General features: G+C 44.7%; 1 protein-coding gene across 1 annotated transcript in view; it reads left to right on the forward strand.

Moving 5' to 3' along the window:
- The window catches only part of JAK3 (Janus kinase 3), a 482,226-nt gene that overhangs the window by 70,381 nt on the left and 387,180 nt on the right, over nucleotides 1-24,665 (forward strand). The window contains exons 4-7 of the mRNA XM_075314904.1: nucleotides 7,584-7,701; nucleotides 8,890-9,035; nucleotides 12,827-13,112; nucleotides 18,699-18,821. Coding sequence (XP_075171019.1) covers nucleotides 7,584-7,701; nucleotides 8,890-9,035; nucleotides 12,827-13,112; nucleotides 18,699-18,821 — 673 coding nt within the window. The remainder of the gene's footprint in view (nucleotides 1-7,583; nucleotides 7,702-8,889; nucleotides 9,036-12,826; nucleotides 13,113-18,698; nucleotides 18,822-24,665) is intronic.

Raw genomic sequence — 24,665 nt, forward strand, 5'->3', positions numbered from 1 at the left:
GATGAGACTAGGCCAGACCCTGTCTTAAATACACCTATACATTAAAATTTAACAATTCATTTGAATGAATAATTACCAGCAGAGGAGGGAGGGAACCCGCCAGAGAGAACAAGCATCCGACATGGAGGCCACCATGTTGCCCATGTGATCATCTCACATGACAAGATGATGTTACCCGATGAGGAAGAGAAACAGTATTGTGAAATGCCATTGTGCGCTAACTGCCAACAGGTCGATGTGCACCTTGTAGACCAATAGCTACAAGAATAAAACTAGTACTCCAGTTTCGTAAAAGGACACATGCGCAATAATGGCTATGCAGTACACGCAGCTACCGCACACTAAACCTAAGTGCACAGTGTAACTGATAGGTATTTTGGAATATGACTCAACATAAGTCCATGCATGCGCATAGGAAGAGTGCTTAGAACAAGCCTTCTAAAGGCAACATGGTCACCATGGCGGCCTCCATGTCGAACGCTTGTTCTCTCCATCGGATGTCCCTCCCTCCTCTGCTGGTAATTATGCATTCAAATGAATTGTTAATTTATAGGTAATTGTCCATTTCTTGCATATAGTATTACATATTTGATGGTATTTAATATTATGATAACTTTGATATTATTCTATGGGTTAGGTTGTAGGTGCAATATGAGGTTTTTTATATATATATATATATATATATATATATATATATATATATATATATATAATCTACACCTCTTGGGGTTCTTTGGCTTTGTGCTTTTTAATTGTTTTTATTGTGTGCCATTTTTCTCTGTCTTATGATTAACTTAGTAGATCTCATTTTTTAAATATATTCGGGTGATCCCATATTTTGCACATCCCGCTTGTTCTTCTTTTGTTATTTCATGTGTTTCAGGATGTGCTGTATGGTTTGGATCCCCTGTAATTATTTCTGTGGTGCCCTCCCCCACTCAGTGCAATTGTTTGATTGATTGGTGAAACTAGAACAATAAGATATGTACAATTTAGCACAGGGAAGATACATACAGAAGCCTGATGCAAATGTAAAGGCAGCTTAAACCTAACTTAATACATGCAGCTATCTAACATAGTGAGAGTCCAGAGCTGCAGATGGCAAAAAAAAAAGAAATATTTCCTTACCAGCGTTATCATCACACAGGGAATAAAATGGGGAATAATAATAATAATAATAATAATCTTTATTTCTATAGCGCCAACATATTCCGTAGCGCTTTACAATTCAGGAGGATCATATACAAACAAGTAACAGTTATAGAAATACAATATTTAGAGGGGAAAAAAAAAAATACAACCCTGCTCGTGAGAGCTTACAATCTACAATGAGATGGGGGGAGAGGCAAGGTTCAAGTGCTTATTTACAATGACAATCCAACCATCTCACGGAAATGGGGCTGGATAATGGTTTCCTGGACCAGTGGGCCCGAGCCTTGAGATGCCTTTGGGTGCCATGGAGTTTGATGTGGAGCTATGTTGTGAGAGGTTGTAGAGGGACTATGTGAATCGAATCTGATTAGGGAGTGTGATAGGCCGCCCTAAAAAGATGCGTCTTTAGGGTGCGTCTGAAGCGGAGTAAGTTGTGATTTGTCCTAACTTCTTGGGGTAGAGCGTTCCAGAGGGTTGGTGCAGCTCGGAAGAAGTCTTGGATCCGGGAGTGGGAGGTTCGAATTAGTGTGGATGTTAGTCGAAAGTCGCTTGCAGAGCGTAGAGAACGGGTGGACTGATAGACAGAGAGGAGGGTGGAGATGTAGGGGGGTGCTGCACTGTGGAGAGCTTTGTGGGTGAGAACAAGCAGTTTGAATTGGATCCTATGATATATGGGCAGCCAGTGCAATGACTGGCACAGAGCAGAGGCATCCGAGTAGCGGTTAGCCAGATAGGTGACCCGGGCTGCTGCATTAAGGATTGACTGTAGAGGAGAGAGTCTAGTTAGGGGGAGACCAATTAATAGAGAGTTACAGTAGTCCAAGCGAGAGTGGATCAGGGCCACGGTGAGGGTTTTTGTCGTTTCCATTGTGAGAAAGGGGCGGATTCTAGAGATGTTCTTGAGGTGCAAGCGGCAGGTGCGGGCAAGAGATTGTATGTGGGAGGTGAAGGAAAGATCAGTGTCAAGTATAACCCCCAGGCAGCGGGCTTGCGGCCTAGGACTTATCGTTGTGCCACACACAGAGAGGGAGATGTCAGGTTGAGGAAAGTTGGAAGATGGAGGGAAAAGAAGAAGTTCAGTTTTGGAAAGGTTAAGTTTCAGATAGAGAGCAGACATGACATTGCAAACTGCAGTCAGGCAGTCACTGGTGTTCTGTAGTACAGCGGGGGTGAGCTCAGGGGAGGAGGTGTATAGCTGTGTGTCATCAGCATAAAGATGGTACTGAAAGCCAAATCTGCTGATGGTCTGACCAATTGGGGCAGTGTAGAGGGAGAAAAGAAGAGGGCCAAGGACTGAGCCTTGAGGGACCCCAACAGTGAGAGGAAGAGGAGAAGATGTGGAGCCAGCAAATGATACACTGAATGAGCGGCCAGAAAGATAGGAAGAGAACCAGGAAAGAACAGTGTCCTTTAGGCCGATAGAGTGGAGCATAGAGAGAAGGAGATGGTGGTCAACAGTGTCAAAGGCAGCAGAAAGGTCAAGAAGAATAAGCAGAGAGTGGTCACCGTTACGTTTTGCTGTCAATAGGTCATTGGTCACTTTGACAAGGGCAGTTTCTGTTGAGTGTAAAGGGCGGAAGCCAGACTGTAAAGGATCTAGAAGAGAGTGAGAGGAGAGGTAGCGGGTGAGGCGAGAGTAGACCAGGCGCTCCAAGAGTTTAGAGATGAAGGAGAGATTGGAGACTGGTCTGTAGTTGCTTGTGCAGGACGGATCAAGAGAAGGTTTTTTTAATAATGGAGTAATGATAGAGTGTTTGAGGGAGGAGGGGAAGATACCCGAAGAGAGAGAGAGATTGAAGATTTTAGTTAGGTGAGTGGCGACAACCGGAGAGAGGGACTGGAGTAGAGGTGTGGGGAAGGGATCAGTAGGGCAAGTTGTAGGACGAGAGGAGGATAGGAGCCTGGAGACTTCCTCCTCTGTGACTGGGTCAAATGTGGAAAGTGAGCTGGATGGAATATGGGGAGGGATGGGATTCACAGGGCTTGGTGGCTGGGAGCTGATCTCTTGGCGGATGTTTTCTATTTTCTCTGTGAAATACGAGGCCAGGTCATCAGCATGAAGGGCTGTGACAGGGGTCTGTACTTTGGGACTGAGGAGGGAGTGAAAGGTGTCAAAGAGTTTTTTTGGATTGTTGGCAAGTGAGGAAACAAGGTTGGTGAAGTAGGTCTGTTTGGCGAGGTGAAGGGAATAGTTATAGGTCCTTAACATGAACTTGTAGTGGATGAAGTTTTCTGGTGTGCGGGTTTTCCTCCATAGGCGTTCGGCGCTCCTGGAGCATCGCTGGAGAAATCGAGTTTGTGATGTGAGCCAGGGCTGTTTTACTCTGTGTTTGGTCTTTCTGAGGGTGAGGGGCGCTACTTGGTCTAGCGTAGTCCTGAGTGTGTCATTGTAGTGCTTTACAGCCAGATCAGGACAGGAAAGTGAGGATATAGGGGACAGTGATGTGTGTAAAGAGTCTGAAAGTGTCTGAGAATCGATGGCCTGTAGGTTTCTGAATGTGTGATTGGTGGGAGTGTGCTGGGGCGGACGAGGGTTTGTGAGCTTGAAGGAGAGGATGTTGTGGTCAGAGAGGGGAAGAGGTGAGTTGTCAAAGTGAGAGATTGAGCAGAGGCGGATAAAGACCAGGTCAAGGGTGTTACCATCTTCATGTGTCTCAGAGGATGAGAGCTGTGAGAGGCCAAGGGAGGTGGTGAGAGATAGAAGCTGGGATGCAGAAGGGGAGGAGGGGCTGTTCATGGGGATGTTAAAGTCTCCTAGGATCAGGGTTGGTAACTCTGAGGACATGAAGTGTGACAGCCAGGCTGAAAAGTGGTCAAGGAACTGGGTGGGTGAGCCTGGTGGACGGTATATGACAGCTACTCTGAGGGGAAGGGGATGGAAGAGCCTGATGGTGTGAACCTCAAAGGATGGGAATGAGAGTGATGGAGCTGGGGGGATGACCTGGAAGGTGCACTGTGGGGACAGGAGTAAGCCGACTCCACCACCATGTCTGTTTCCAGGTCTTGGTGAATGGGAAAAGTGTAAGCCACCATGAGAGATGGCAGCAGGGGAAGTAGTATCAGAATCCTGAATCCAGGTTTCAGTTAGGCCTAGTAAGTTAAGAGAGTTATTGAGAAAGAGGTTGTGGATGTAAGGAAGCTTGTTACATACGGACCGTGGATTCCATAGAGCACAATTAAAAGAGGGAAGCGAGGGTGTACAGGGAATGTTAATAATATTATCAGGGTTTCTATGGGAGGTGGGGGAGGGGGTAAAGTTAGCCTGGGGTGGACCGGGATTAGGAGAGATATCACCTGAAAGAAGTAGGAGTAGAAGGAGAAAGGTCAGATGGTTTTTGGACTTGTGGCATGGCTTTTTTTGGAAGTCCCTGGAGCTTGATTGAGTCAGATTATTAAGATAGGTGAAAAGAGCCTGGGAGCTGTACATAGGAGAGGGGAGGAGAGAGGGGCTGATGTGGATGAGTGGTGATGGAGGGGGGACAGGGCGGTGAAAGTGAACAGAAAAAGCATATAGGATGATAGAGAGTGAGATAATAGTTAAGGTTAAAACAGATGGCGTCAAAGAGTAATTTACCTGCAGACTCCTGCCCTGACTAACTGCCATTGAGGTAACTGCCCAGCACTTCGCAATGATGGCACTTAGCAAGAGATGGCATGCATGTCCTCGGTTTGTGAGTCATCAGGAAATGGAGGCTTCCTATCGAAAATGCACCTCAAGGGGGAAGAGAAAGGAAGCATGAAATTCAAGGCTGATGCTACTAAAATTTGCTCACTAGACGGAGCTAAAGTACAACCTAGTAAAGGAAACATTAGTTTACAGCAAAGCAAACAATGAAAAAACACAGCTTGAATGCAGAAGGCAGAACAATACTGTCACAATTTGCTTTATGATTTGCCAGTTTGATGGATTTTAGAGAAGCAAAAAGAGAACCACAAGAAAATAAATTGCATACTTTGTGTAACATGGCGATCACTCAACAAACAGAGCCAAATCCTAAAAGTGTTCATTTTACACACTGTTTGGATGCAACATATGCAGTGCAGCTGGGATCACATCACATCTACAGTTAGGTCCAGAAATTGGACAGTGACACAATTTTCACGAGTTGGGCTCTGCATGCCACCACATTGGATTTGAAATGAAACCTCTACAACAGAATTCAAGTGCAGATTGTAACGTTTAATTTGAAGGTTTGAACAAAAATATCTGATAGAAATTGTAGGAATTGTACACATTTCTTTACAAACACTCCACATTTTAGGAGGTCAAAAGTAATTGGACAAATAAACCAAACACAAACAAAATATTTTTATTTTCAATATTTTGTTGTGAATCCTTTGGAGGCAATCACTGCCTTAAGTCTGGAACCCATGGACATCACCAAACGCTGGGTTTCCTCCTTCTTAATGCTTTGCCAGGCCTTTACAGCTGCAGCCTTCAGGTCTTGCTTGTTTGTGGGTCTTTCCGTCTTAAGTCTGGATTTGAGCAAGTGAAATGCATGCTCAATTGGGTTAAGATCTGGTGATTGACTTGGCCATTGCAGAATGTTCCACTTTTTTGCACTCATGAACTCCAGGGTAGCTTTGGCTGTATGCTTGGGGTCATTGTCCATCTGTACTATGAAGCGCCGTCCGATCAACTTTGCGGCATTTGGCTGAATCTGGGCTGAAAGTATATCCCGGTACACTTCAGAATTCATCCGGCTACTCTTGTCTGCTGTTATGTCATCAATAAACACAAGTGACCCAGTGCCATTGAAAGCCATGCATGCCCATGCCATCACGTTGCCTCCACCATGTTTTACAGAGGATGTGGTGTGCCTTGGATCATGTGCCGTTCCCTTTCTTCTCCAAACTTTTTTCTTCCCATCATTCTGGTACAGGTTGAGCTTTGTCTCATCTGTCCATAGAATACTTTTCCAGAACTGAGCTGGCTTCATGAGGTGTTTTTCAGCAAATTTAACTCTGGCCTGTCTATTTTTGGAATTGATGAATGGTTTGCATCTAGATGTGAACCCTTTGTATTTACTTTCATGGAGTCTTCTCTTTACTGTTAACTTAGAGACAGCTACACCTACTTCACTGAGAGTGTTCTGGACTTCAGTTGATGTTGTGAACGGGTTCTTCTTCACCAAAGAAAGTATGCGGCGATCATCCACCACTGTTGTCATCCGTGGACGCCCAGGCCTTTTTGAGTTCCCAAGCTCACCAGTCAATTCCTTTTTTCTCAGAATGTACCCGACTGTTGATTTTACTACTCCAAGCATGTCTGCTATCTCTCTGATGGATTTTTTCTTCTTTTTCAGCCTCAGGATGTTCTGCTTCACCTCAATTGAGAGTTCCTTAGACCGCATGTTGTCTGGTCACAGCAACAGATCCAAATGCAAAACCACACACCTGTAATCAACCCCAGACCTTTTAACTACTTCATTGATTACAGGTTAACGAGGGAGACGCCTTCAGAGTTAATTGCAGCCATTAGAGTCCCTTGTCCAATTACTTTTGGTCCCTTGAAAAAGAGGAGGCTATGCATTACAGAGCTATGATTCCTAAACCCTTTCTCCGATTTGGATGTGAAAACTCTCATATTGCAGCTGGGAGTGTGCACTTTCAGCCCATATTATATATATAATTGTATTTCTGAACATGTTTTTGTAAACAGCTAAAATAACAAAACTTGTGTCACTGTCCAAATATTTCTGGCCCTGACTGTATGTCCCCATTCACGACTCTGTTTGAAGCTTACCCCAAAATGTCTTTTAGTCATGTCCATGAAGGAGTCAATAATTTATTGAGGCAAAGAGATTCAAAATTAGCCAGACACAATATTGTAGTACAGGACTACTTCGAAAAGAAGATCAAAGCAGTCCAATGTTTTACATTGTAGACTCTCTTTGCTCAATTAAAGTCAATGGCATGTCTACATCCTAATTTTTAAGGATTCAAACTTAAACCCCAAATGGAGGCATGAGCATAGCTATAGATGCGACGTGAGCCTGGCCTAATGTGTTACACTATGTCACTATTCTGTTTCAGTACATTTGTACTGTATTTTTATTTATTTTAGAAATGTTTGTTCTTTATGCAAAATGAACAGTACAGCATATTCTGATAAAACTATAGAGAACGTGCAACTTGTATTGTAAGCTCACAAATAAGCAGATTATCAATGTTGATCACGCCATTAAATAACATATATAAAGTGCTTTTGAATGTCATGTCCAATAAGCAGTTATACAAGGCCCTTTATTAAGGTAACAGTGAGCCAGCCGCACACTTCAGGATCTGAAATGGAAGAAAACAGAGAAAAGCACTCGTGCCCAGAAGACGAGTAAAGCAGCAGTTCACACTCTTCTTCAATAGTACCAACAGGTTTATCACTGTATTTGCTCTATGCTAATTGCTTTCTTTTTGCTTGTCTCCATGTAAAGATTCTTCTTTCCAGGATGGATTGGAACCAGTGATCAAAAATCTGCACGCTGCTGCCTAATGAATTTGGCTCCTGAACCCATTCTTAGCTACCAGGTTATCAACTATCTCTTTGCTCAGGTAAGTTATAAGTAAAAACAATATGTTGCCAATTCGAGAGCTTAATAAATAAAGGGTAACCAACATTTTTCTTTTAATTTAATTATTGCGTAACCTTAGTGAATTTATGAATCTTTCTAATATTCTTCATCATTTTATTTTGTTTACTTCTCTCTTTAACACTATGCTGTAAGTGCTTCCATATTGACCTAGCTAATGCTATTTAAAGATAGAAAAAAATTGCATAAACCCTGCAGTAAGTAAATAATAATAGTAATTATAAATAACATCAGGTACTTAATTAGTAATACTGTTTTTGATTTAAAAAAAAAATAATAAAAAAATAGTAAAAGCCATTTCACCATGACAAGGTGTACCCCAATTGGGATGGTGATAACTTCTAGTATTAAACCCTCCCCTTGTGTCAACCAACCTCAATGTAGATGAGGGCAGAGAAAGACCAGGATCTGACTACTGTAAACACCTATAAGATTGGTCCGGGGGGTAGCCACAGTCGAGGGATACCCTACTGTTGTCCACGCCCTGGCCATCCCCACAGGTCAAGGGAGGCTATTGGGTTTGTTGTTTTGAGGGACCTGGCTAGGTGCAAGGAGTGGTGTCTTGTGGGTCATACCTTTTAGAGCGGCTGCACGTTGTTGATGGCTAGCATAAAGAAGGATTTCGGTTGTGCCTCAAACCAGGCATCCGTAGCAGCCATGGCATCAGAAATGGTGTGAAATTTGGTACCCTTGTGGTGTTACTTCAGGTTTGGAAACAGACGATAGTTGGAGGGAGCTAGATCGAGTGAATACGGTGGGTGGTCAAGCAGCTGGAAGCTCAGCTCTGCCAGTTTTGCCGTGGTCACTTCTGCAGTGTGAAGGAGGCGTTGTCTTGCAGGAACAAGATTCCTTTGGACAGCTTGCCATGCCTTTTTTGCCTTCAAAGCTGCCTTCAATTGGTCCAAAAGTTCAATGTAATACCTTGCATTGATGGTGGAACCCTTTTGAAGGCAGTCCACTAGCAGCATACCATCCATATCCCAGAACTCAGACGCCATCACCTTAGTGGCTGATTTATGCACATAAGTCTTTCATGTGATGTAACATTCATTACCATAGAAACAGAAAAAGCTAACAAAGCCAAAGACTTATCAGAAGTCCCTCATAACATGCATACAACTCAGATATTTCCTTTTCTTCTTCATTGCAGTATCGCAGTGACTTTATAAATGGTCGAATTCAGCTGCCTGTTAGCATTGATTCTCAAGAGCAGTGCTTAGCCCTTGCAGTTCTAGACATGATGCGACTGGCACAAGAAAATGACAAGACCCCAAAGCAAATACTCAGTAGTATAAGGTAAGCAAAAAGTAGAGATTTTAGGATGGTGCATTACATGAAAATTGCGGATTAACTACTATGATGCATGGATAGCTATAGAGACAGTTTAAGGCTATGTGCGCACATTGCGTACAGTCACTGCAAAATTTTCTGCAGCGATCTGAAGAGCACATGTGCGCTTCAAATCGCTGCAGAAAATGTCGGTAGTGAAAAAAAAAAAAGCCGATTCCATGCGCTCTGCCTGCAGCTCCTGCCATAGACAGTGCAGGGGCTGCCGGCAAAGCGCACGGAAGAAGTGACATGTCACTTCTTAGAACGCGCGCTTCTGGCAGCAGCTGAAGCGCTGCGCTCTAAAATGCCACGTGCGCACGGCCCCTGCACAATCTCCATAGATTATGCAGGGGATGCAGGACGCATTCAGTTACACTGCGCTACAAAGCGCAGCGTAACTGCATGTATTTACGCAACGTGAGCACATAGCCTTAAAAGATGTACAGTGTTCTTGTCTAAACTCACGTTTACTACCTTTTACCATTTACTACCTTGCGGTAATGTCCCGTTTATAGAAGCTGAAGTCAGCAATTAAACAACCGCCGATTAGCTATATGCAACTATTATTGTTGCTTAGGACGGAAGATGAACATTTTATGAACTCAGAATAATCATTAGTTCTACGATTGTTAGCTATCATTAATACGATCATTTTGTGCCCTTTCAATATCATGTTATTGTCAGCACACCGTGATTTTTTACCAATTTCTTTTGTTGTTGGATGATTTAGCCTGTTTAGATTGCAAATGATTCCTAAATCTGGTTCTGCTATTATTGGCTCAACTAAGCTCAACTAAATCGGCCTATATTCTATAAACAGTCTATGATATTGAACTATCCAGGAGTGTTCTGTAATATTTCTTTGAGATTAGGAATCCAGTGAGATGCATTATAAGGGTTTAGTCATTTTTCTAAATTTTATTTGGACAAACATTCCCCGACTACACCCTCATTCACAAATTTATTACAATTTAACAAAAAAAAGTCCAACGTAATCCGTAATGCTGCATGCGATGCATACTTTCTCCCTCTTTCTGTTCTTCAAAAGTTGGGAGGTATGCTTATGGTACTTATGAAACACTAATAACGAGCATGGAACGTCCAATGATTTTATGCATCTTATTCAAAGAGTTCAGAAATCCATTCACTGACAAGCAGGGCCACATTTTGACAATGTGAGGCCCTGGGCAATGAAGGCGCAAATACTTCATATTCAGACATTTTAGGAGGAGGTGTGCTAGAAGAATTGATAGGATCTTGAAAGCTGCACCTGGAATGAGGGCTAGAGGGGTCTGACTACTTTACATTGTCACCTGACACCATAATGCTAGTAGTAGGACCAGTGGGACATTCTCTTAAGCTGGGTTTACACACTGCAACATCTCAAACGACATCGCTGTAACGTCACCGGTTTTGTGACGCAATAGCGATGTTGTTTGCGATGTTGCAGTGTGTGAAACCTATCAGCGACCCGGCCCCTGCTGTGAAGTTGTAATCGTTACAAATCGTTCAGGACCATTCCTAGGTCCTTTGTTTCCCGCTGTGCAGCATGAAGTTTCAGTGTGTGAAGACTTTGCAGAGACTTTGTTAGCAACTTCCCTTTCAAAAGGCTGCTTATCAACGTCCCCAACAACCAGCTAGGTCGCTCTGCAGGTCCGGATCGCTGTTGAGTTGTTGGCCAGGTTTGCCTGTTTGAACGCTCACCAGAGACTTAGTAGAGACTTAGGGAGGTCGCTATTGCGTCACCAAACCGGTGACGTTACAGCGATGTCCTTTGCGATGTTGCAGTGTGTAAACCCAGCTTTATGAAGGCCTCTTCTTTCGTTGCCCACGTGGTCTCCATACCAATCTCCAGCTATCGTTGCAGTCAATTAAAAATCAGGACTTGATAAAGTGGAAAAATCTCTATTCCAGCCTCTGTGGCTGTCTTGTTCTGCACCATGATAGCCTTTGAGATTGGTAGCGTGAGGTCAATGGAGACCTGAAGTGAGACGTCTAGCTGGTTGCTCAATTTCATTTAAAGACCTTCTAACGGTTTATGTGGAGACTGGCTGTTGCATTCTACACCTAAGTCATCAAACTATTTCCCATGCAGTACAGGATGGAAAAATGGTAGCACCAGTGGTACAGCCTCTTCTCCAAAGTGTCCCAGGATCCATTTCTTAGCAAGAAAATTAAATGCAGCATGTTGCTTGTGCTACTATGAATAACCATAGTATGTATTTATGTTTCATCCATATCTCACCAATTTACATAGACTGAAATGATCTGATCTGCAAAACAGATGAAAATGGGATATGCTCTGAGTCTCCTGGACCCCAGACACAAACCCGTTTATAAAACTGATGTGTGTATGGATCAATAAAAGTCTATGGATCAGGGTTCAGTCTGAGAAAAAAAATAAACAATACTAGGATGTGTCATACAGATGTGTGAATGCAATGGCAGGGCACCATCATTCTACTTCCTTTACCATGGATAGTACTTTGACACTCAACTATTGTATATGTTACATGTATATACAGATTGATGTAATTAAAGTTGGTGACAACTGGGTGGACGTGGAGGGTGGTGACTTAATTATTCCTTTTAACAGTAAGAAGTCTCATACAAATACTGAATGCAACCATAACATTTTGTCTCCCCTACAGAAGCTAGTCAAACGTATGCTTTTTAAACTTCAGTAGGTGACTGGATGCAATGGCGCACATAATGAGGAGTCAGTGTCACTCTATTCGTTACTGTAGTCTACTTAACTTAACAAAACTATACAGTGTACAGGCCCAAGCAGAGTCAAAAATGTTACTCGTTAAGCCACAAGTCCAAATTGGGAGTTTCCTCACACACTATAGAAGCTGGCTGCCTCTGCTCTCTGAAGCATGGCCTCAGTTCCCACTCAGTAATGTATATCCCTGCACAGGAAGCAACGGCCCGGCTCTGGATCTTGACCGGCAGTCTGTGGCTTGACCACGAAGTCGGGGCTCTAGACCTTGACCAGCGTAGTCTGCGGCTTGACCGCGAAGTCGGGACTCTGGACCTTGTCTGGCGTAGTCTGTGACTTGATCACAAAGTCGGGGCTTTTAACCTTGACTGGCATAGTCTGCGGTTTGACCATAAAGTCAAGACTTTGGACCTTGACCGGAGTAGTCTAGTCTTCCGCAGGTACTTCTCTGGCTCAGGTCACGGGTTTCCATTGACTTTGATAACGGTTCTTCTACCATGCTCAGGTAACCAATATTCCACTCAACTTAGGTCACAAAACTTCTGGGTCTTTTCTGGGATCTAACCGCTTCTTAGATGCTTCTGGGGCAATGGGACTATAAGCTCACTTCACTGCTGCAGGACCTTACTGGAACAAAATATGGCACCAATTCCTGGCTAGGTCTTTTTATATTTGGTATCTGCGACACAACTGTCACCTGACCCGGAGTCTCCTATAAATTCTTCCTTCCGGGAAACACATGTTACTGTTTAGTTCCTGTTTACTGGTATTATCTTCTGCTCTTATTACTTTCGGACAGTAGATAGCGATGTTTACTTTCATTTACTTCTGCATTCTCTTACACTTTCATTCTCTAAATAAGATACAGAAACTTTATAATTGCTTTATAAAACCTGGCTCATCATAGTTTTCTAGTAGTATATTATAATAATAATTTTATTCATTTATATAGCGGTATTAATTCCACAGCGCTTTACATACATTGGCAACACTGTCCCCATTGGGGCTCAGAATATTATTTTCCTTGTTTGTATAGCTACAAGCACTGTGTCCCACAAAGTCTACGGCAAAGCATTGTGAACTTGAACTTCTTCTGCCGCAAGAGATTACGGAGGAATGTTCAAAATTCCCTAAAGAAGATGCGTGCATGCACACTTTGTGTTCCTCTCATCAAAATGAAATATCTAGTAGACTTAGAGAAACTGGATGAAGATTTTGGAACAGAGACATTTTCTGTCAAAAGCACACAGAAAGATAATAAAGATTTGCTGCTTCGAGTTTCAAGATATGGAGGCATCATTTGGAAAGAAGCAGATAGTGAGGTAAGTCGTGTTCACCTAAAGGTAGGGGACCATGACAAATGACAAGACTCCTTTGGAAGGAAATCTGACAGTAGCTTTTCTACCCCATTATAATGTTATCTAAGTCAGGTCAATGTAATTTAAATGCATACCTTTGTTGTAGAATAGCAATTTTTTCAAGTTTTTAGAAACCCCTTGCTGAATTATTATGGTAATAAGTTTAGCAGAGTGGCTCTCACTGACAGAACTTTTGCCTCTCTCCCTCTCTCCCCGGTTGCCATAGGCTTTTGGCCACTGGCTGATAGGAGACTCTTCTCTGAGTGGCCTGCTCCCCAACCTAAAATCTTATGCCTGTAACGTAAGCTGGCTCATGCACAGTAAGATCCTGATTTTGTTGTTAGAGCTGGACTATCTATTCGCACATACACCATCTCAGTGCATGCAATCTCAGGTGGGGGAGTCAAATCACTCAGAGTGAATTGTCAGTCACTGGCCGGAGGCAGGCAACGGGTGGGAAAAGAGAGATAGTGGCCAGAGAACTGTAAGTACATTGCTAGCCCTGCTGCACTTGCGGCTCATTATCATGAAAATTTAGCAATGAATTTCTTAAAAATGGGAAATCGCTTTTTTTAAAACAAGTTATGCATTTAATTTACATTGCGATGACTTTGCTTGGATGACACTAGATTGGGAGTTCCCTTAAATTATGTCATGCAAAACTACAACTCGTTCTGCAAAAGACAAATCTTCATACAACTGTGTCGACAGAAAAATTAAAAAAATTATAGTCATAGGAAGAAGGTAAGGAGAATATGAAATGGCAATAAAGAAAATTGAATGTTGTAGTAAGGGGTTAATTAAGCCTGAAATACAGATGAAAAATCCAGCACCAGAATATAAAATTTAGAAATGTATTGGTACAAAATTAAAAAGCCCATAATAAAAAATATTAGGGCATATACAGAGCAATGAATCGTCAATGCATTTCAAGCAAAGAAAAGCTCTTAAGCCTACCTTATTGTCAGAGAGAACATACTGAGACTGTTCATTATTGAGGCGACAAGGGAAAAAACAAAGACTATCTTCCCACCAAACATATTTGTTGAGTTTTTGATGTTGCAGATTTTGGCACTTTAATTGCGTGTTAGAGTGCAAGTTTTTTTGTTACATGCTTGTTTAGTGGCCTGGTCCAGATTGTGTCTGTCACTTTAAGCACCCTTGTGTTAGATGGGCGGCGGGTTGCGATGGTAGTCATGACAGATACTGCCGGTTTGCTGCAGTGCAGCCCTGGACAGTTCTCTGCACCACGTCCACCCCTCTTGTGCAGGGGAAGGGTTATTGGGACTTGTGGTGCAGGGCACTTACTTGCAGGCCGGAGGCCAAGGCTTGTTGCATCTTCAGGACAGGGGACATCATCCTTAATAAATACCATCCTTTGGACATACACATATGCTCCGGCTTTCCTCTTTGGTTGTTGCCATTAGCGACCGGAGCCACTCTGAATTTATACACTTTGCCGGACAGTTCTGGCTGAGACCCCACATAGGAGCAGACCGCATGTCAAGTCTCTTCACCACAAGACTTGTGACATGCCTATGGCCTAGAATTTCATCATGTCCTGACTTCTGCAGCCAATATACTGAAGGCTTCCTATCTTGAATAATCGCTCTCCGGATTTACAGTACATGCTTTTCAGATAGTAGGGCATACTGAGTATACAGAAGAACTTACTGCACGCAGGTTGGGAAAGTTTGAGGGTCTCCCATCTCCCTGCACATTAGTGGCTTGCATGCCATTGTCCACGCACCAGCCTTCCGATCCCCGTAAAGCGCTGGGCAACTTTCTACATTTGCTTACAAGTACTTCTGCACGTGCTGTGACTAGCTGTATTTTAACCCCAAGATTACAGTTCTGTACAATCTTATTATTACATCTACCCTACTCTAAGCTACAAAAAGACTCTGAACCTGCTTCTAACAGCATACAAGTATTATGTGCCACCCGGGGTGCTCGGATCCGGGGTGGTCGTGGCTCGAGTGGTCCAGACCCGGGCTCGACAGACACTCCGATCCTTGTAAGGGGATATTTAAAGGGGAGAAGTTTGTGACTCCACCTGCGGGGTGCGGTAATGGGAGTACCGCTGCTGCTGCAAGGAGTACCGAGGCAGATGGTGTGGAGCAGCAAGGTGTCAGTCCATCCGCAGGTAGGGAAGGCCCCAGCTTCTGGGATATCGGTGGGATATTTGGGAGCGCAGGGTGCAGGGGAACCAAGATGCTCACTGTGGGTAATCGTGGTGCTGCATGAGGATTATAAAGCAGACACTCACACTGAAGATAAACCAAAGTCTCTGTGCATCACAGTCACTACGGAGGAGCCCATCCAGAAGTCCGCTCCCACCGGTGTCACTTGGTAATCTGGTGCCTCCATGCACAAGTTAGTTCTCTGTTGTGGCCTCTTGGCTTGAAATGGTTGGGGCCCTGCTCACTATATTTTTAATGTAGCTGTGCTCCTGATGGCTGGCACTTGGGATTTTAGTGGACCGCTTTACTGTAAAGCCATATCCCCCGCGGTGTGCTGTCGCGTTCAATCTCTGAGTTCCTAGAGAAGTTCATAAAGAGACTCTCCCTCCCAGGTTAATTATCAGGACGTTCAATCGGCTCCTGACCTAGGGTTCTGTACCCCATCGTGCTCGATACCGGTCAGTTCTTTTGGATTTCTGATGCCGACAGTCCTCCTAGACTATGTCCGTCGCACCCTTCCAATGTCACTGTCACTGGTCCCCAACTTCCCTGGTCCCGGACCACCGTCTGCGACCCAACCTCGGTCTAGCTCCCCGGGAGCTACTACTCCCCATCTCCTCACTCTTTGAGGGCTCTCACTCAACTCATCTACTTCCCTCCCACCAGTCTGCCTGACCCCTAGGTGTGTGGCCCTATTCCAGCTTAACCAACCTACTTGTGTGTCTGACAGTTTATGATGTGAGGTGTGATTGGGATTTGTGCTGATGGTAGTGACACCGGTTTCTTAGGAACCTGGAACCATGGGGGGTAGGCCCTGAACCCTGGGTAAGAATTGCAGTACCCTGTGGCACCCTGATATACTCAGGGGCGCCATAATTACATCTAAAGCAGATCATACTCTTAAAGCTCCAGAACCCTAATTGCGCTTCAGTATTCAACTCCAAGTTGTATTTGCCATTGCCTACCCACGAGAGACTGTGAAACATATATTCCATGTTGGATTCCTTTGTTCTTACTGTATTAAAGTCACTGTTATCCCCGAAACTTGAGTCTGTGGTTGGTCCATCTGCTGTGAATACTGTGTGGGGGTGGATAGCAGGGAACATCAGACCCTTGTAGACCACCCAAGGAACACAGCCCCTGCACTCTTGTGCCAGAACAGCAACCACAACATATCAAACATTTGGGGTCCCCTGTCACTGGGCCCCTACATTTTTTTTTATAGTGTTTTGACACTGCAGTTTTTTACTTTTTGGTATATAATGCATGTTTCAAACGGAGCTGCTTTGTTTTTGATACTTCCTGGTATTTGGCTTTGACATCATCTATGGATTATTTGTGTTTTTAGTTCATTTTTCAGCAGAAACACCCTTAGAAGCCCATAGTCATTTTTACCTGCATATTTTCTGCATCAAATGCAATTCTACGGTGAAAACATGCACATACAACACAATGTTTCAAGAGAGATTGACTTGTTGTGGAATTCAAACACGTACTGTAAGTCAATTTACGTGGCATAAAAAAAAGAAAATACATTAGCTATGAGATTTGTATGAAACCCATCCACTTTGCCGAACTGCATATTTTATTTTTTGCTCAATTTTAAAAACTCACCAAAAACTTATCATGGGAGCATAACCTAAGTCGATTTATACTGCCCATAGGGTAGGAGGAGAAGAATAACCTGTCCCCCTATTAGTGCACATCATAGCAACTGCTTTAGCTGCCTACATGGTATATTTTCTCATTGCTCACATTTCATTGTTCCTTCTATGCTTATTAGGCCTCATTCACACATCACACATCATATTGGACGTAGGTGTATACGTTCTTTTTTCACAGATACAACACGTACCATTATAATCTATGCTGCTATTCACATGTCCATGTTTTTTAGTGGACCGTGTGACAAGGGCCAATACACGGGATGACAAGGGCCAATGACAATGGAAAAGGGCCAATATAACTCCGTAAAGAATACATGCAACACACGAATTGCATCCTTTGCCATCCATGTTCTATCCATGTTTAACAAAGTATGGGAGAAGCTTTGTAATTTAGTTATTTATTTATCCATCCGTGGAAAACACTTGTGGCGCCCCTGAGTATATCAGGGTGCCACAGGATACTGCAACCCTTACCAAGGGTGCAGGGCCTACCCCCCCTGGTTCCAGGTTCTTAAGAAGCTGGTGTCACTAACATCAGCACAAATCACATCATGACCTGTCAGACACACCAGTGGGTTGGATATGCGTAATAAGGCCACTCACCTAGGGGTCAGGCAGACTGGTGAGAGGGAAGTTCTAGTTTGTTGAGTCTAGAGAGTCAAGTGAGAGCCCTCAAAGAGTGAGGAGCTGGGAGAAGTAGCTCCCGGGGAGCTAGACCAAGGTTGGATCGCAGACGGTGGTCTGGGACCAGAGAAGTCGGGGACCAGTGGCAGCGACATTGGAAGGGTGGGATGGACATAGTCTAGTAGGACTGTCGGCATCAGACATCCAAGAGAACTGACCAGTACCAAGCACGACGAGGTACAGGATCCTAGGTCAGGAGCAGGTTCATCCGTCCTGATAAATAACCTGGGAGGGAGAGTCTCTTTCCAGTAACGTGGCCCACTAACATCCCACTTTCCAGCCATCAAGAGCACAGCTACACTACAAATATAGTGAGCGGGGTCCCAACAGCTTCATGCCAAGGGGCCACACAGAGAATTAACTTGTGCACGGAGGCGGCTCCAGATTACCCAGTGACACCGGTGGAAGCGGACACCTGGACGGGCTTCCCCGTAGATACTGTGATGCACAGAGTCTTTGGTTTATCTTCAGTGTGAGTCTCTGCTTTATAATCCTCATCCTGCACCACGATTACCCACAGTGAGTAACCTGGTTCCCCTGCACCCTGCGCTCCCAAACATCTCACCAAAAACCCCAGAGGCCGGGGCCTTCCCTACCAGCGGAGGGACTGACACTTTGCTGCTCCACACCATCTGCCCCGGTACTCCTTCCAGCAGTGGCGATACTCCCATTACCACAACCAGGTGGCGTCACAAACGTCTCCCCTGTAAATAATCCCCTTTCAAGAAACGGAGTGAGTGCTGAGCCCGGGTCCGGACCCATCGAGCCACGACCACACACGGATCCGAGCACCCCGGTCTGCGCCGGGGTGGCACACGATGATGATGCACTGATCCAAAATGCTGCTGACACTGGTACCATATTTTTCATGAATGTGTGAATGAGATGATGACCATTGAATTACATTAGTTATTAAAGCCTATTTCTGTACCTCTGTGCAGTTTTCAGATATGGTATTTTTTCTTACCCAATGACAATACTTATGCAAAATATCATAATAGGTATTTCTTTTGCAGTTGTGGCAGCCATTTAGTGATTTTGAGGACATTGTGGATATTAGAATATCACAATGTAACTCTGATCAAACAAGTGGAGAAGGTCGTATAGTGACAATCACCAAGCAAAGCAACAAAGTCCTGGTAAGTGGATTTACTGTTTTACAAACATGTTTAGTTCAAAGAAAAAATGCTTAAAAGGCCATTATAACATTATATGTCCTCAAGTTTAGACAATATTTTGCTTATTTTCAGTGAAGTATAAGGCGTTCAGCGCATTCCGTCACTATGGAGAATAGCGCAGTCCGTTAACGGACTGCGCTATTCTCCATAGAGTTGTATAGACGAAGCACTGTAAAGCAAGTGTCTGCGTTGCATCCGCTGGTTTGACGCAGCGTTGTTATTTTGACGCTGCATCGGGCAGATGGAACGCTGCATGTAGCGTTCTTCTGCGCTTGGCGGAGTGTCAAAAAAACGCAACCTGCAGGAATCCGTTAGGCGTCCGTTGTTTTTATAATGGATGCCTATGGTGGCGGATTCCGTTAGAATGCGTCATTTGACGGATTCCGTTAACGCATCCGTCTTTACACACCAGCGCATGCCCAGATGTGTAAAGACAAGGAAAAAAACCTATAACGGATTGCGTTATTTTGTACAATCCGTAGCATCCTTTGTGCCACTATATGCAACGCATCCGTTGCATGCGTCACACAACGCAATGCTACGGATCCCGTCCAACGCAGGTACCTGAGGAAAGCAACAGAGACTTTGCTGAAACGCGTTGTATAAAACAGGAGTTTACCCTTTTATTAATATTAATAAAACAAATTATCCACAAAGCTGGCAGCCCAGTCATTAGCGCTCAACCAGACCGAAATTCTAATTCATTAATCTTCCAATTATAGCTCTTCTCTATAAGTTCCACTTCTGGTTTTGACACAGTAGACCAAGGAATCAAAGGAAAAAGATGGGAACATCCATCTCGAGTGGTATGAATAAAAACTCAAGTTTCATTTAGAAAACATAAAACCACACGTGGGCTATAGCATGATTAAAAATCTGATGCATTTCTGGCGTACCACAGACACCCTTAGTCATAGGAAACTGTATGTATTTCCTACGACTAAGGGTGTCTGAGATACACCAGAAATGCATCAGATTTTTAATCATGCTATAGCCCACGTGTGGTTTTATGTTTTCTAAATGAAACTTGTGTTTTTATTCATACCACTCTGGATGGATGTTCCAATATTTTTTACCTATGCTTCTTATACTGTATGCACAGCACTTGTTCAGTGCTGTAATTACAGTGATCAGGAAGGCAGTGATGAAATTTGACCAACTCTACGTTCTCTATGGGGGAGCCTGGCTGTGTTTAACAGCCTGAGGCTATGTGCGCACGTTGCGTACAGTCACTGCAGAAATTTCTGCAGCGATCTGAAGAGCACATGTGCGCTTTAGATCGCTGCAGAAATGTCCGTAGTGAGCGCCGATTCCATGCGCTCTGCCTGCAGCTCCTGCCATAGACAGAGCAGGAGCTGCCAGCAAAGCGCAGGAAAGAAGTGACATGTCACTTCTTTTTACGCAGCGCTTCGGCAGTAGCCGAAGCGCTGCGCTCTTAAACGCCACGTGCGCACGGCCCCTGCACAATCTCCATAGACTGTGCAGGGGACGCAGGACGCATGCAGTTACGCTGCGCTACAAAGCTCAGCGTAACTGCATGTATTTATGCAACGTGCGCACATACCCTGATTCCTGCTCCTGCAGCTGCACGATTGCATGTAAACGAGTTGTTTTAGAATGTCAGTGAAGAGTAGCTGTGGGCCACCTGGACATTTAAAGTCTATTGAGGCTTCTAGAAGTAGTTAAGAACTCACTATTTGTGCAGAACCTCATGAAATTGCTCTGCTGTGTGGTTAGACTCAATTAGGCAGATTGTGCTACCTAATGAGAGCTATTTCACAGCGCCAACTGAGGTGAGATTCTCGTCTTGACTCATAACTGTTGATACCCTTGAAGTACACACTAAATATGTACAGTTAGGTCCAGAAATATTTGGACAGTGACACAAGCTTTGTTATTTTAGCTGTTTACAAAAACATGTTCAGAAATACAATTATATATATAATATGGGCTGAAAGTGCACACTCCCAGCTGCAATATGAGAGTTTTCACATCCAAATCGGAGAAAGGGTTTAGGAATCATAGCTCTGTAATGCATAGCCTCCTCTTTTTCAAGGGACCAAAAGTAATTGGACAAGGGACTCTAAGGGCTGCAATTAACTCTGAAGGCGTCTCCCTCGTTAACCTGTAATCATTGAAGTAGTTAAAAGGTCTGGGGTTGATTACAGGTGTGTGGTTTTGCATTTGGAAGCTGTTGCTGTGACCAGACAACATGCGGTCTAAAGAACTCTCAATTGAGGTGAAGCAGAACATCCTGAGGCTGAAAGGCTGAAAAAAAAAGAAAAAATCCATCAGAGAGATAGCAGACATGCTTGGAGTAGCAAAATCAACAGTCGGGTACATTCTGAGAAAAAAAGGAATTGACTGGTGAGCTTGGGAACTCAAAAAGGCCTGGGCGTCCACGGATGACAACAGTGGTGGATGATCGCCGCATACTTTCTTTGGTGAAGAAGAACCCGTTCACAACATCAACTGAAGTCAAGAACACTCTCAGTGAAGTAGGTGTATCTGTCTCTAAGTCAACAGTAAAGAGAAGACTCCATGAAAGTAAATACAAAGGGTTCACATCTAGATGCAAACCATTCATCAATTCCAAAAATAGACAGGCCAGAGTTAAATTTGCTGAAAAACACCTCATGAAGCCAGCTCAGTTCTGGAAAAGTATTCTATGGACAGATGAGACAAAGATCAACCTGTACCAGAATGATGGAAAGAAAAAAGTTTGGAGAAGAAAGGGAACGGCACATGATCCAAGGCACACCACATCCTCTGTAAAACATGGTGGAGGCAACGTGATGGCATGGGCATGCATGGCTTTCAATGGCACTGGGTCACTTGTGTTTATTGATGACATAACAGCAGACAAGAGTAGCCGGATGAATTCTGAAGTGTACCGGGATATACTTTCAGCCCAGATTCAGCCAAATGCTGCAAAGTTGATCGGACGGCGCTTCATAGTACAGATGGACAATGACCCCAAGCATACAGCCAAAGCTACCCAGGAGTTCATGAGTGCAAAAAAGTGGAACATTCTGCAATGGCCAAGTCAATTAGCAGATCTTAACCCAATTGAGCATGCATTTCACTTGCTCAAATCCAGACTTAAGACGGAAAGACCCACAAACAAGCAAGACCTGAAGGCTGCGGCTGTAAAGACCTGGCAAAGCACTAAGAAGGAGGAAACCCAGCATTTGGTGATGTCCATGGGTTCCAGACTTAAGGCAGTGATTGCCTCCAAAGGATTCGCAACAAAATATTGAAAATAAAAATATTTTGTTTGGGTTTGGTTTATTTGTCCAATTACTTTTGACCTCCTAAAATGTGGAGTGTTTGTAAAGAAATGTGTGCAATTCCTACAATTTCTATCAGATATTTTTGTTCAAACCTTCAAATTAAACGTTACAATCTGCACTTGAATTCTGTTGTAGAGGTTTCATTTCAAATCCAATGTGGAGGCATGCAGAGCCCAACTCGCGAAAATTGTGTCACTGTCCAAATATTTCTGGACCTAACTGTATGTGTGGTGCCCTTGAGGCCTCAGTAGCCACAGAGTGCTGCCTCTGTCTTAAGGTGCAGTACTGATCCAGGTAAGAAGAGGTTAACCACTGGTGTTCAGAGCTTAGACACATCTTGAGCTCATAACTTGCACAATCCCTAGCCCATGAGTCAGCTAGTTATACAACACAGGAAGCCAGACAGCCTGGGGAATTCCAGGTTACCAGGGCAACAGCCACTAAAAGTCATCCCAAGGGTGGGGGCACCTGGGGAAGTGAGCACACACAAACAGTTTCTAGTTAGATCAGTCTGGGACAGAGAAACAACAACAGATCTCTGGGGGGTGTGCGACCCAGCTCCCCTCAGGGAGACCGCCCAGGATGCTTCAGAGCTATCTCGAGAAAGGAGAAAGTGCCAGAACATCATGGGACAAGATGGGGATTCCAAGTCCCATCGCCCACTACCCATTTTCCCGGAGCACAGTGACATATATAGGTCCGGGGTCAGGGCCACAGCTGGACCCCACATCGGACCTACATCACCTACATACGGGATGGGACATAACACCGATGACGGGGTCCCCAAATTGCTTCAGGCCATGGAGAAACACGTGTCAGCACAGAGGAGGAAGGTCTCACGCGCTCCAGAACACCGGTGGTGACCTGATTAATCTGGGATCGGCTGGGGCTGGACTACCTGAGCTGCGTCAACGTCAGCCCCAGAGGGGAGTCATATCTCGCAGCGGCAGCTGAATCTCTGGCCGTGCACCACGGGTGGTGCTGCAAAGCAAACCCCCATCCCCCAGTACCAGGACACCCTGCACCCTTCTTTAATGACACCGACGGCGCCACAGAGTCGGGTCAGGCCAGTCACAGCGACCCCAAAATACCACTGGCCCGGTGATTTGTGAGCCCTGAGGCCCTGGAATGCTGCATATGTATAAATGTCTTTGTCTTCCATTTCACCTGTATATGTTAGAAAAAGCATAGTTTGAAATCCAGGATGGGAACCATACTATTGGGAGATATGAGATCAGTACAATGTGGTCCATGGACAGATTCTCCAACTTCACTGTAGTTGATTGGTAGGTCTCTACCATGTTTATAAATAGGGAGAGACCTGTAAATCACCTGAATGGGAGTGGGGAGAATCCAGTCAGAGACCACCTTAGACTCATCGCGTCGCTCTCTATGGCCCCTGGCTAGATTTTCAAATTTAGTTTTCTCCTAAGTGATACAGAGAAAAGTATACCTAGCTGCAATCAAGTATCCATAATTCATTTCATACTGCCTTTGGTTTGTGCATCATGAATCAAGCTTCCTTTTAAGTTCCTTTTAAGGAATATTGTAACGCCAGCAGCGTCCCTGTTCTGCACCCGCCAGGGACGTCGAAACACTCACTGCCCTGACTGTCCAGCTGCTCTTGTTTCGGTCCCAGCTGCATCTCTCTGATCCCAGTCATTCACAATCCAAAAACACACATAAGCCAGTTGCCCTCTCATCGGGACGGGGTTAGGGTAGGGTCATTTAGGATGGTCACCATATTGTGTGGGGCCTCCCACCGACTAGCTCAGGTGGGTGGGGCGACTGATCGGGGGAGAGAGGAGACACACACACACACACAGTAGTCGAGAAACTGCCGGGAACTAAGTGAGATGCAGGAGAACACGGGCGCTGAGGGGAGAACTCATAGCTTCCTCAGGACCGGCGCACATCTCAGGGTGCGGTGCCCTAGGCTGGTGGGCACTTCATGGCCTGCCAGCAGAATCCGTAGGGCAGAGGATTTCAAGTCTTCTGGCCCACAAAAGTGCCCGGGGCAAAATAGCACATAGAGCCAGGAGACGCAACCATAGGGCGACCCCATCAACGGACTCGCGCTGCCTGCAATACGGGATGGGGAACATAATCGCCCCCCAGGACTCGGGTCCCAGCATAGCTCTAAGCCACAGGGACTCGCAGAACACAGTGCAGGGAGGAAGGACTCACGAAGCATCCCACCAGTGCTGGACTCCGAGCTATCCGGGATTGGCTGGAGCCCATCACAGCGGAGTCTGGCAGTTCAACGATAGCAGCAACTCAGTCAGTAAACAACTTAAACTGCAACCGCTGTGTCATCTGATCCTTCACGCTCCCCGCGCTCTCACACTGGTGTGGACAACTACTCCCAACCTCCTCCCTGGGGCCTAGCTCTACCTATGGAGAGCTGCAACACCTAAGCTGCGTCACCATCCGCCCCAGAAGAGAGAGACTTTCCTCAGCGGTGGTGTCACGAATAACGACTACTCCTATTATCATCCCCAACCAACCCCTT

This window comes from Anomaloglossus baeobatrachus, chromosome 1 (assembly GCF_048569485.1).
Source record: "Anomaloglossus baeobatrachus isolate aAnoBae1 chromosome 1, aAnoBae1.hap1, whole genome shotgun sequence".
NCBI classification, from domain to species: domain Eukaryota; kingdom Metazoa; phylum Chordata; class Amphibia; order Anura; family Aromobatidae; genus Anomaloglossus; species Anomaloglossus baeobatrachus.